This window comes from Antennarius striatus, chromosome 2, assembly GCF_040054535.1.
Source record: "Antennarius striatus isolate MH-2024 chromosome 2, ASM4005453v1, whole genome shotgun sequence".
NCBI lineage: Eukaryota > Metazoa > Chordata > Actinopteri > Lophiiformes > Antennariidae > Antennarius > Antennarius striatus.
In genome coordinates, this window is record NC_090777.1 from 8,863,608 (window position 1) to 8,875,809 (window position 12,202).

Sequence of the window (12,202 nt, forward strand, 5' to 3'; positions counted from 1 at the left end):
AAGTACCAGGATGTGTCTCTCAATGATCACTTTACAGGGGTGGTACTCTTACCTGTCTGGCAGGCTGAGCTACTCAAAGCTAGTGCACCGGCATGCAAGCACACCCTCCAGGATCTGGGTGATTGGAGGAGGGTTGAGGAGAGGTGGAGCTTTTTGGGACCTCCCATGCAGTTGGATGCAGATAAAAATCCAGCATTTGCAGGATTAAGACACTTTGAGGTGCTTGACTCTCCTCTTAGTGTGCTCTGCCAAACATCTCTCTGCTCCCCCTTTGCTCTGGGAATCCTTCTTTCTTAGACAAAACAAATCCAAAATGCAGTCTGTGCAATCAAGATCTGTCACCTATCGCACCTCGGTCCCTCGAGGGAGCGCTGCGAGTCTTCAAAACTTTGGTGCGCGTAGTTTAGGCGGAAGGGAATTTACCATGCAATCTGTCAATGTGATTCCGACACAGCAAAGACAAAGCCAGAGATATTCTTTGTATAGCAGTGCTGGTGGTTTCAATGCTAGTGGTGGTTTCAGTGCTGGTGGAAGCCTTAATAGGATGCCGATACAGCAAATAGATAAAGTCCAGGTCAACACGGCCCTGCTGAACTTAGCGCCTCTACAAATCGACTCCAATATCCAATCCGTCCGGAACGAAGAGAAAGAGCAGATCAAGACTCTGAATGACAAATTTGCATGCTTCATCGACAAAGTGAGTGACTCCTTTGTATTTTGGTTGCAGCTTCTGTATTTTGTTTATATCTGGCATACATTTATCATAATGTTGAAAATCTTGCCTTTGCTGTTAAATTGCCTTTGATGTGTTTTGCACTATTTATACGGGAAGGGTTTTGTAGTTTAGTGAGAAAAAAAAATAGTGCTAATTTTACAGGGTCTTTGATAAACAATAGGTGAACCTACCTAAAACTTGATTACATGATTAATGCACTGAGTTAATTTGTTTGATGCAAATGTATCGGACTGCCATTAGGGACCATTGATAACAGTGCATTTGACGCTAGATCAAATTTTGAAAAATAATACCACCAATATGGTGATGTTCAATATAACTTATTCTGCAGGTATGTCTGAAGGAATGCTGTCAAACCCATTATCTGCATCTGCAAACAACAAAGCAATGCTGTAAGCTGAACTGCATCTGAAACTAATTTAATCTAATTGTAGTCTAATCTAATCTTTAGGTGGCCTTTTGCCAGATGTCTTTGAGTAGTGCAAGCACAAGAGTGGTCTAGCAGTACACTGGTCGTATCCAATGACTGGTGACTGTCAGTAGAATGCGGGTAGGGGACAAACTATTGCCTTTTGTCATAGTATCAAGGATAGCCATATTTCACCAATTGAAAATATATTCAAATCTAATCTATGAAAATCTACCTATGTGCATTTGTATCTTATGATGCATGAAAATAAAGTTCCTGAGTTTTTAATGCTCTCATCTACACTTTAATGTATACCTGAAGATTTAATAAGGAGGGATGAACAACAAATTTGCTGCGATAAGATACTTAGCTCTGATTGCCATTTCTACAGTGGGGTACCTACATAAATTCACTCAGAAAGAGTGAGCATTGTGGAAGTGACAAAGCAATTTCCCACCAAATTAAACCTCCAGACATGTAAGCATGCCCAAATTCGAGGAATGGCTTGTAGGCAGAGCAGTGTGCCTTGTAATCATAATGTGATCTCAACAACTTGTGAACATGTTGGATATGTCAGATGGTCATCGAAATGTAGTATTGTTCATTTGCACTGTGTGAAGATACATTAGTTTGTTGTGTGTGAAGCATTTTAACGCAGCAGCCTATTTGATGCAGGCCAACGTTTTTGTGTGGGTAAGCCACACAAGGGTGTGGCTCAGTTGATCACCTGATGAAAGTAGGCAAACATCCTTGTTTCCTTAGAGATATTGTGTGTCATAATGAAGGAGACAATAAAAATAATATAATTGTTATTCATTGTTATTTATAGTGTATTTAAACATGAAAAAAAAAAAAAAACATATAGATGTGGGTTATAACACTCTTCATATACTGATAGCGGATCTAAATTTGGTGAATTATTTCATCTTTTAGGTTCGCTTCTTGGAGCAGCAGAACAAAATGCTGGAAACCAAGTGGAAACTGCTCCAAGAACAGACCACTACTCGCTCCAACATCGATGCTATGTTTGAGGCATACATTAACAACCTCCGCAGACAGCTGGAAGGGCTTGGCAATGAGAAGGTGAAGCTGGAGGGGGAGCTGAGGAACATGCAAGGCTTGGTTGAAGACTTCAAGAACAAGTGAGTTCATTCATGTGTCTAACATTAAAACTGACTTACAGTAGTTGATGTTGTTCCCATCCGCTAATTTTTACACATTGTGTGTCAGATATGAAGATGAAATCAACAAGCGTGCTTCTGTGGAGAATGATTTTGTGCTCCTCAAGAAGGTGAGAGCAGATTTGGAATTTATAAATCCTTTTACTCACCCATGTCAAAAAAAATATTACTTTCTGTCACACACATAACCAATAACCACTGGACACCACGTTTTTCTTCTCTACTTACAGGATGTAGATGGTGCCTACATGAACAGGGTTGAGCTAGAGGCCAAGGTTGACGCCCTTCAGGATGAGATTAACTTCCTCAGATCTGTCTATGAAGCAGTAAGAAAAATAAACCACAACAATTGTAAACTAATTTTTAGAAAAACGGTTTTGTGTTTACAAATAATTGCAAGAGAAATATAACAAAAGTAGTAGTAGTAATAGTGGTAGTGGTAGTCATAGTCATAGTAGTAGTAGTAATAGTAGTAGTAGTAGCAATAGTAGTAGTAGAGGTATAAGAGAAAGTATAATTGCACTGATTGTACACTATTTACTGTATTACGTTTTTGAATTATTAACATCAGATTTCTTGCACAGGAACTTTGTGAGCTCCAGAGTCAGATCAAAGACACCTCGGTCATTGTGGAGATGGACAACCGTCGTCACCTGAACATGGATGACGTTGTGAAGTCAGTCAAGGATCAGTATGAAAACATTGCCAACCAGTCCCGCAAGGACACCGAACTATGGTACCAGCAAAAGGTAATAATGCAAACATTATTTCACCACAAACAACCATATTCTGCATTATCGAGTAAAAGTAGATAAATGTGGAATCTTAGTGAAATCTGTAATAACAAGGACTATATACTTATACTATTTCAGGTGACTGATTTGCAGACCTCTGCTGGACAGACTGGCGATGAGCTTCGTAACACCAAAATGGAGATTGCTGACCTGAACCGAATGATAACCCGCCTCCAGAACGAGATTGATGCAATCAAGGCACAGGTGAAAGAGAAAAATAACCTTTGCTTAATTTGACTATAGGTTGTCACCTGTTCATTAAGCTCACAAACATGGTATTAATATGCTCCAAAAACCTAACACTGACCACGTGAAAGGCATTACGAATAAATGAGAACATTTCCAACAAAAGTGTTTTTCATTTTCCAAACGAACAGCGCTGCAACCTAGAAGCTCAGATCGCTGAGGCTGAGGAGAGAGGTGAAATGGCTGTCCGGGATGCCAAGGCCCGCATTAAGGACCTGGAAGATGCCCTGCAGAGAGCCAAACAGGACATGGCCCGCCAGGTTCGCGAGTACCAAGAGCTTATGAATGTCAAACTGGCTCTTGACATTGAGATTGCCACCTATAGGAAACTTCTGGAAGGAGAGGAATGCAGGTAGGTACTTTGAATGCATTTTGCATGGACATTGTACATCCAACTACTGTATATCATCAACCAAATTTTTACATTGATGTGTTATTCTGCAGACTTGCAGAAGGTGGTGGACAGGCAACAATCCACATCCAGACAACTAGTGGTATGTATTGAAGTGCATTGTTAGAATTGTTAGAAGTCATTTCTGAGTCTTTTCAGGAGAAAAGATTAAAGATCAAAATATGAGAAAAGATACTACAAAGAGTTGCAATTGGTGTTGAGGTTTTATGAAATTCGGGTTCCTGTCATTTCATTTAATAATGTGTTTATTTATGTCATTTTTCGCAGGTGGTGGCGGTGTCAGCTACGGTGGTGGCTCTGCCGGCTACGGTGGTGGCTCTGCCGGCTACGGTGGTGGCGCTGGTAGAATGATCGGAGGCGGTATGGGCACCACAGGTGGTAGTGGTACCATGGTCAACACCTCAAGAGTGACCTCCAGTTATACTTCCAATTATTAAAGACAACAGTCTTATTCCCATCTTTTCTCATTTTATTCTCTTCATCATGCATTCTTAATCTCCCCAGTACCCATGCTAAAAAGATTTGCTAAACTCAACAACCTCGTTCAGACACCTAGTCATCATCAGCAACATTTAAATTCACCATTCAGAGCTGGCAGATCCATCTAATGGTACTGCTCTCAGTGCTTTTAGTTCTTGTGTTGCTGCGTCTGCTTTGGCACCAGAATAATTATGCTATTGAAGATACAACTAGAGGCAGAGAGATTATTAAACTGAAAAAAAAAAAAGAGCAACAAAGATTTGAGTCAATCCTCTCTTTCATCTATCAGTCAGCCTGGCTGTCTTTTGGTTGCTGGACATGCTGTCTTGCAGTCATAACATATTCTTTGACTGCATATTGCACACAATATGATGACAGTAGGGTCTTGGATTCCTGGAGGAGGAGGTCCAGAATAGAACACCCAAATGCTGTAAAGTCTTTCCTCAATTTATGTTCCTGTTGACTCACATGTGTCATATTGTTGTGTATTTTGACATCATCAAAAGCAGCCACATATTGGACTTTTGTGCTTGGGATTCTCCTTTTCTTCACTTATTGAGAGGGAAAACGAGCTCTCCAGTATATAAATGGTATTTTATCCTGCTTTACTTCCATTTTCATACTGAATTAAAAAAGCAACAAGGATACGGCTGACTGGAGGAAACAGATTTATTGTGAATTTGTACCAGCAAAACGTCAAGAATAAATCTGATACATCTGACCGTTGTTCTGCTTTGTCTTGTTAATTTCAGTGTAAGGTGACTTTTGAGCCATACAAGTTATTTGAGTTATAAGACTTTACTTAAAGACACCTTTTTACCAATTGCTAGTACAACTAGACCTTTATTTGTAATTTATAATTTATATACTCAATCCCCGAAGGGAAATTAGTGGCACACCCTAGTGTTAGTAGCATGCATATACTGTATATTAGTGCGTACAGGCCCTGAACACACAAACACACACAAGGGGCCTGTATGCATGCAGAGAAGTAGCGGACAGCTCCTGCTTGGTGCGCCCTAATGAGCACCTTGTAGAGGGCGACCGCACCTTGCTCGAGGGTGCCTCAGCAATGCTCCAGAGGTGAGCTGACACCTCCCACTGTCAGCTCAAACTCTGGGTGTTTTTTGGGCACCGATCTTGGAATATTGGATGCTAATATGGAAATATTTGTAACCCTCTTATTGAGTAGGCTGGACAAATATCTATATCTACTGGGCTCTAAATATCTGTATATATCTACCCAATATGTAGGTTCTACTAGGTTCAAGGAGACTGGCGGTCCGCGCATGTCAAGGCATCAAGTCTTGGTGCAGATTTCACTCATAAAAAAAAACCAGCCTGTACACAATTGTACAGAGCAGTTACTATTAGTGATCAATTAACAACAAAAAAACACATTCCCATCACATTTTGAAAAGAAAATCATATCCCGACTGGTTTTATAATTAATTTGCATTTTCTGGTTTATGTTACTCACCAGGATTATCTTCAACAAAAAGAAAAAAACATCCACTCTCCGTGGCTCAACCACTCAACACCAAACTTTTTCCAGCGTGTCGCTCTGTATCAAACTTCCACAGCGTCTCCTCCATGCAGACGGCTGCAGCTCATAAAAGCTAATGAGCTCTGAGCAGGTGCGAGTGTGATTGGCACAGAGGTGCGTTCAACCAAAAAACCCTTTCGAACAGAAATAATAAGAAAATAATACTAACAGTAAAAGTAACGCTGGGTTACACTCTCCCCCTCTAAACTGTTTGAGTCCCTTCATGCATCTTTAACCAATTGGAACACTGTGGAGGGGACAAAACAGATTTGGAGAATGCAACACCTAGGGTTTGGAAGAAAGAGCCAATATCCAATGTCAGTGGCTCTAATTCATCGTAAGTGAATCTTTGGGGTGGGCATTTTTCTCTTTGAGCGCCTCAATATAACTGGCTCTACAATACCGTCACTAACAGATTTGTTACTACTGTCTACCTGGTGAATCGAGAACTGTGTCAGTCATGATAGATGTCAATTCCAGGGATGTCAATAACCACATGATCTGAAACCTTAGCATTTGAATGAGCAAAGTCAGTACTACTTGCACTAGAGAATTCAGGTTGTGTCAAGGTAGGTTTCTTAACATCAAGCAAGGGTATTTCTGGTGTTCTGGTGAGTGTTTGAGCTGTGGGAGGAGGCGGTTCAGATTGAACAAAAGGACATTTTGAGATTATTTGAGGATTCCAATTTCTAACGTATAGAAACTCCTCTTCATCACTCATCTCATCTTCATCACTGTACTCTCCTTCATTGTTATGGTTTTCTGCTTTTCCATTATTGGTTCTGCTCCTGGTCCTTATTGTCCTTTGATTGCCATTTCGAGAATCAGATCCTGCTTGGTCCAAAGCAGGTAAAAATCTGCAAGGAAGAAGCAAGTCCCTGTGTGGGGAGTGGAGGTGGGGACCACCTCCACTCTCTGGTTTGACCACATACACAGGACTGTCTTTGATCCGTTTGATAACAACATATATATTTTCTTCCCAACGGTTAGCAAGTTTGTGTTTCCCTCTGATGTTTACATTTCTTACTAGAATTTGATCGCCTGCAAACAATTCGGCATTTCTGATCTTTTTATCAAATCTCATTTTGTTCTTCTCCCACATCTTTTTGGAGTGTGGTGGAAAGTTTTTAATACAATAAATTAATACAATAATATAATAAAATAATATATTTAATTGAACCAAAGATCTGGATTGTTGTGTGTGTCAAATCATCCAGCACTTGTGAAGGTGGTCCCAGGATGTCTCGAGGTCATGAAGACGCTGCATGAAAATAATTCCTGTTAGACCATGTTTGGAAATGCTTGCATGATTGTGGGTATCCTTGGAAGAAGTTAGACACTGACAGAAGCAGCGAGCCAGATCATTTCATATGCTATACCTGAAATTAGGATGTATGTTTCTGCACAGGGTCATCCAAAGAATGTCTGCAGCAGATATGTCCTTACAGGGTTTGTGTGACTGATTATATTATGTCATCAAATTGTTTTGTGAAATTGTTGACTTGATATTTTTGGTAACGTCTGGAAGTCATGACCTACCAACTGAAAGCCCTTAAAGAACTGGTTGAAAGCAGACGGGCCTAGGTTAATACCTCCCCCTACTCACGCCTTTAGAGTATATAAAGATATGTGATCCATTTCCTAGTTTGTACTTGAAGTTTTTTCCTGTACCCAGAATATTCTGCAACAACACACTGGAGGACTTTATCATCTCCAGAGCTCTCATCATGCTTAGATAAGTATTTGTTGAACTTGTCTGTCTGTCAATATCATCGATGATATTATTGGACTCATACTCAACCTGTGGATGATATTATTGTACTGCTACTCAACCTATACATGATTTGAACTGACAAATAAATATCTTGTATTTTACACTGTCTCCTCTCCTAAAGAGAAACGAAACCCCCACCAGCAACAAGGGTGTAACTTTCTTGGAGGTTTCCACGGAGATATTTAATGTAGTCAGAGTAGGACTTCGAACTGGTTCTGCCAGGGTAAGTACCAAGAATGAGATCACTAGGCAGCCCTGGCTGTCTGCCAAACAAATATGGAGAGTACCCTGTAGTGTCATTTTTTGTGCAATTATAGGCACGTGTTAAAGGCCTAACAAAGTCTCTCCAGTGATACTTGTCTTTGTCCTCCAGCGTGCCTAACATGTCCAAGAGCGTCCTATTGTACCATTCCACCGGGTTGCTGCGGGGATGGTAGGGAGTGGTACGGATCTTACTTGTGCCTATCAGTGTGCAAAGCTCTTTCACGACCTTAGACTCAAAGTCTCTGCCTTGGTCGCTAAGCAGGCAACTAGGAATACCATAAGGGATGATGAGGTTATCCCAGAGAGTTTTGGCAATGGTTTTCACTTTTTGATCTTTCGTTGGTACTGCAACTGCAAATTTCGTAAAATGATCTGTCATTACCAGCACATTTCTAGTGTCTCGACTGTCCGGCTCAATAGACAAGTAATCAATGCACACTAGTTCAAGAGGGTAAGTTGCCTGAATGTTCTCCAGTGGTGCAGCTTTTTGAGGAAGCCCCTTTCTCATAAGACAACGGAAACATTTCTTGCACTTATCTTCAATGGACTGGGACATTCTTGGCCAGTAAAATCTTGCCCGAGCGAGGTGAAGGGCCCGCTCAAAACCGAGATGACCAACTTCGTCGTGCACACCTTGTAAAGCTTGTTCACGATACTGTTGTGGCAATACTTGTTGGTAAACAGGGCAACCTTTATCGTTAACCCTTCTGTACAGCACGTCATTACTCAGCTCAAGATTGTTCCATTGTTTCAGCAAGAGTTTAACATCATTTGTTTCATATTTTGTTTGGTTGGCACTGGGTTTCAAACTTTTTTCCAACAGGGCTTTGACACGAGCAATATATGGGTCAACCTTGTGTGCTGTGCACCAGTCAGCATCTGTCATTGATGGTAAGATGTCTTCTCCATAAGCCTCGCTAACTGATGTGGGGTCGATGGCGAGAGACTCGACAATTAGGTGGGATTCTGATGGACTTGACACAATGTCGCTGGCACAAAGCAGAAAATATTTCATGATCAAGTTCAGTTTGCACGTCAATTAAACGTATCCTCATATCAATACAAGCTTTTTCTTTGACAAATGGTTCATCTTCCCAAGGTGGTTCTTGGGGTCGCCTGGACAACCCATCGGCATCTTTGATTGGCCTGCCCTGTACTTTATGGTGAAGTGATAAGTATACAAGGCAGCTAACATCTATGTCCTGCTGCATCTAACTTGGCAGTTGTTAAGATGTAGGTCAATGGATTGTTATGTCAGGACACGGAAACTGGAACCATAAAGGTAATCACTAAATTTATCACACCGCCCACTTGAGGGCTAAGAATTCAAGTGTATGTGTGGGATAGTTCTGTTCACTCTTAGAAAGCCCACGACTAGCATACGCAATCGGACTCAGTCTCCCTCCTTGCTCCTGGTAGAGCGCAGCTCCCAACCCATCACGACAGGCATCAGTGTGTAACACATAAGGGAGTTGTGGGTTGGCGAAAGCAAGAATGGGTGCAGATGTTAGCTTCTCAATTATTGTTTGGAATGCAGTTTCACACTCCTTAGTCCATTGTTCTCCAAGAGGCCGATTGGGACTGTGAGCTAGTTTGGGTGGTTCTCTTTTGTAGATTTTGCCTCTTTTCTTTGGTGGGCAATAGCCTGAAGTGATACGGTTCAATGGTTTGGCTATCTTGGAGTACCCTTCAATGAAACGCCTATAGTATCCAGCGAAGCCTAAAAAACATTTGAGCTCTTTGAAACTGGATGGTCGTGGCCAACTTTTCAGAGCAGAGATCTTTTCTGGATCTGTATGGACTCCATGAGCATCCACAATGTGACCTAAATACTTAACAGAGTTTCTGAAGAAGTGACATTTTTCTGGGGATAATTTAAGACCATAGTCTCTCAGGCGAGTGAGCACTTTCATTAGTCTGGTTTCGTGTTCTTCTAATGTGTCTCAGAACACTATTAGATCGTCTAAAAAGACATGTCATCAAAAGCAAAAACCTCTGGAATAGATTGCAACTTTTTAAGAATGCGTTCTTTCCATTGCTCAGAAAGAGGAGAATGATCAAGGCTGAGTGCAAGTTTGTCATTGTCATCATTGTGTTGACTTGCATTGTCCTGAGTTCGACCAGGGGCTAGCGGTTGCGCTGATGTTGCACTGCACAAGCTTGAGCAACAATGCTGTTTGGCTGCAGTGTAACAGTATGTTCAGTCACACAGTCCGACACAACTAAAATGTACTGGTGCCCCCTACTGCTCTTTACTAATGGGCCAACTATGTCCATTGCTATGCGCTGAAAGGGGATGGAGATTATGGGCATTGGTTGGAGGAAAGCATGGTCTGACTGGCGCACATAAGCAGTCTTTTGACATGTGGGACATGTTTTGCAGTACGTTTGAACATCATCATACATGGAGGGCCAATAAAAACGGGAACTCGTGCGTAAAAAGGTCTTGTTGCGACCTAGATGACCTGCCCAGGGCAAGGTGTGTGCCAAGTGCAGGATAATCTGTCGGCAGGACACAGGCACCACTAGGCGCTTAACACTATCAGCCACAGCATACAAAACACCATTTTCTACAATAAAACACTGTTTGTTGCCCTTTTCCGCATCCAGCCCCGCAACCACCTTATCAAACAATGGCTTTAGAGACACATCCTCCTTTTGTACAGTCCCAATGTTCTCTGGCACCTCCCACATGTCCTTTAAAAGCCCCTCCTTACAGTCCGGCCCCCTTGAGTTCAGTCGTTTTTCAAATCGTCGCTGCCGGCGAGACTTCCGTGGACCCTTGTTCCCTCCCTCAAACAGGTCACTGTCCAAGGTGGGAAATGGGTACAAACAAGGGTCCCTGGTTTGCTCAGCAGTCACCCCAGCACTAGCCTTGGCTCGGGTGATCACGAGTCCTGACAGAGCCTTCACACCATCCATGTCCTCATTCCCCTCTTCCCGCAGTACATCTAGCAGCACCGGTAGGTCCCATCCCAAAATGGCAGCCACAGGCAACTTCTCCACCACCCCCACAGTCATCAAATACGGCTGCTCTTCCACCACAATTGTCAGTTCTGCCGTGGGGTAGGAATGCCTGTCGCCATGCACACACATAATGTCCTCCTGTGAGCAACAGTCAATCACCCCGGTGGGCACCAAGTCTCACCAGAGTCAATAAGCGCACTCACAGGCTGTCCATTAATGACAACGTCCTTAAAACGCTGCCGTTTTGCTGCAGTTTTTACCTCCTCAGCTAGCGAAGTGTAACAAGCACCAGTAAGCTTCGCCTTTCTGAGTGGGCACAGAGAGGCTTTGTGCCCTGGCTGCTGACAATAAAAACAGATTAGCTCCTTACCGGTACCTTGCTGACTGGCTGCTGAGCTGGGGTTCGAGGATGGCTGGTAGTTTCCTCTGCCTGCTGGTCGGGGCTGCGCCTGGAACTGTCGACCTGGACTGCCTGGGTGTGCTGCTGGGCCTCCTCGTCGGGCATTGATGTATTGCAGCGCCAGCTTGGACGCTGCTACCCCATCTGCAGGCTCATGCTCCTTCACCCAGGTGCGAATGTCGGCCGGCAGGACACGCAGAAGCTGTGCTCACCAATCTGCTCCTTCGTGTGCTGCTCAGGCCGAATCCAGCCGATAGAGTCCCTTCAGGCGGTGGTAAGTCTCCGTTGGATTCTCTCCTTGAGGCACCATACTGGACCGGAACTGCTGCCGATATGTCTCTGGTGAAACATCAAACTTGGCCAGGAGCACTTCCCTCAGGTCGGGGTACTGGTGGGCCCTCTCCTCGTCCATTGCTGTGTAGGCCTCCAGCACCTTTCCACTGAGCAATGGCACCAGGCGGCACGCCCACTCCGACTGCGGCCATCCCCACGTCTTGGCCATGCGCTCAAAGCGCAGGAGGTAGCTTTCGATATCCTCTCCAGCCACATACGGGGGAATTTTGGGGTCGCCGTATGGTCTCGCCTCAAGTCTGTAAAGTTCGTCTCTGCTACTCACGTGCATCCTGTGAGGGTCTATGGGAGAGCTGCGGGCCCGTCGTGGAGCAGGTGTTGGTAGATCCAGCCGGAGGCTCATGGATGACCCTTCAGCTGGTGACACAGCCTCTGCAGGCGCCAGATTGTGCACTGCAGGCTTCAACTTGGCCGTTTGGGGTACTGGCATCGAAGCCCGGAGTCCTTTCAGCTCTGCCAGGAACCCCTCATCTCTCCTCTGCTGGCCTTCCATAAAATGTCTCATTAAACCAATGAGCTCACCCAAAGGTTGTGTTTCTTCCTCCGTGGTAGCCAATTCTGCCTCCTCTGGCTCCAACTTCTTTTGTTGCGACCGTCTTTTCCTTCGGCTGGCCATCCCACTTCTGACACCAAATGTGACGG

At 43.5% G+C, this 12,202-nt stretch overlaps 1 protein-coding gene across 1 annotated transcript; it reads left to right on the plus strand.

Annotated features, from left to right (window-relative positions):
* The first annotated feature begins 208 nt into the window (after nucleotides 1-208).
* Nucleotides 209-4,979, plus strand: LOC137609128 (intermediate filament protein ON3-like). The gene is made up of 9 exons (XM_068335906.1): nucleotides 209-697; nucleotides 2,079-2,287; nucleotides 2,376-2,436; nucleotides 2,557-2,652; nucleotides 2,911-3,075; nucleotides 3,199-3,324; nucleotides 3,498-3,718; nucleotides 3,811-3,860; nucleotides 4,046-4,979. The coding sequence occupies exons 1-9, from the start codon at nucleotides 314-316 to the stop codon at nucleotides 4,213-4,215; spliced, it is 1,482 nt and encodes a 493-aa protein (XP_068192007.1). The 5' UTR covers nucleotides 209-313; the 3' UTR covers nucleotides 4,216-4,979.
* The last annotated feature ends 7,223 nt before the right edge of the window (nucleotides 4,980-12,202 follow it).

Bases quoted from the DNA above. Each gene is read 5' to 3' on its own strand.
- LOC137609128 (XM_068335906.1), top strand. From the start codon at position 314: ATGCAGTCTGTGCAATCAAGATCTGTCACCTATCGCACCTCGGTCCCT. The intron at 2,437-2,556 runs GTGAGAGCAGAT...CTCTACTTACAG, and splicing joins ATTTTGTGCTCCTCAAGAAG to GATGTAGATGGTGCCTACAT. The intron at 3,719-3,810 runs GTAGGTACTTTG...GTTATTCTGCAG, and splicing joins CTGGAAGGAGAGGAATGCAG to ACTTGCAGAAGGTGGTGGAC.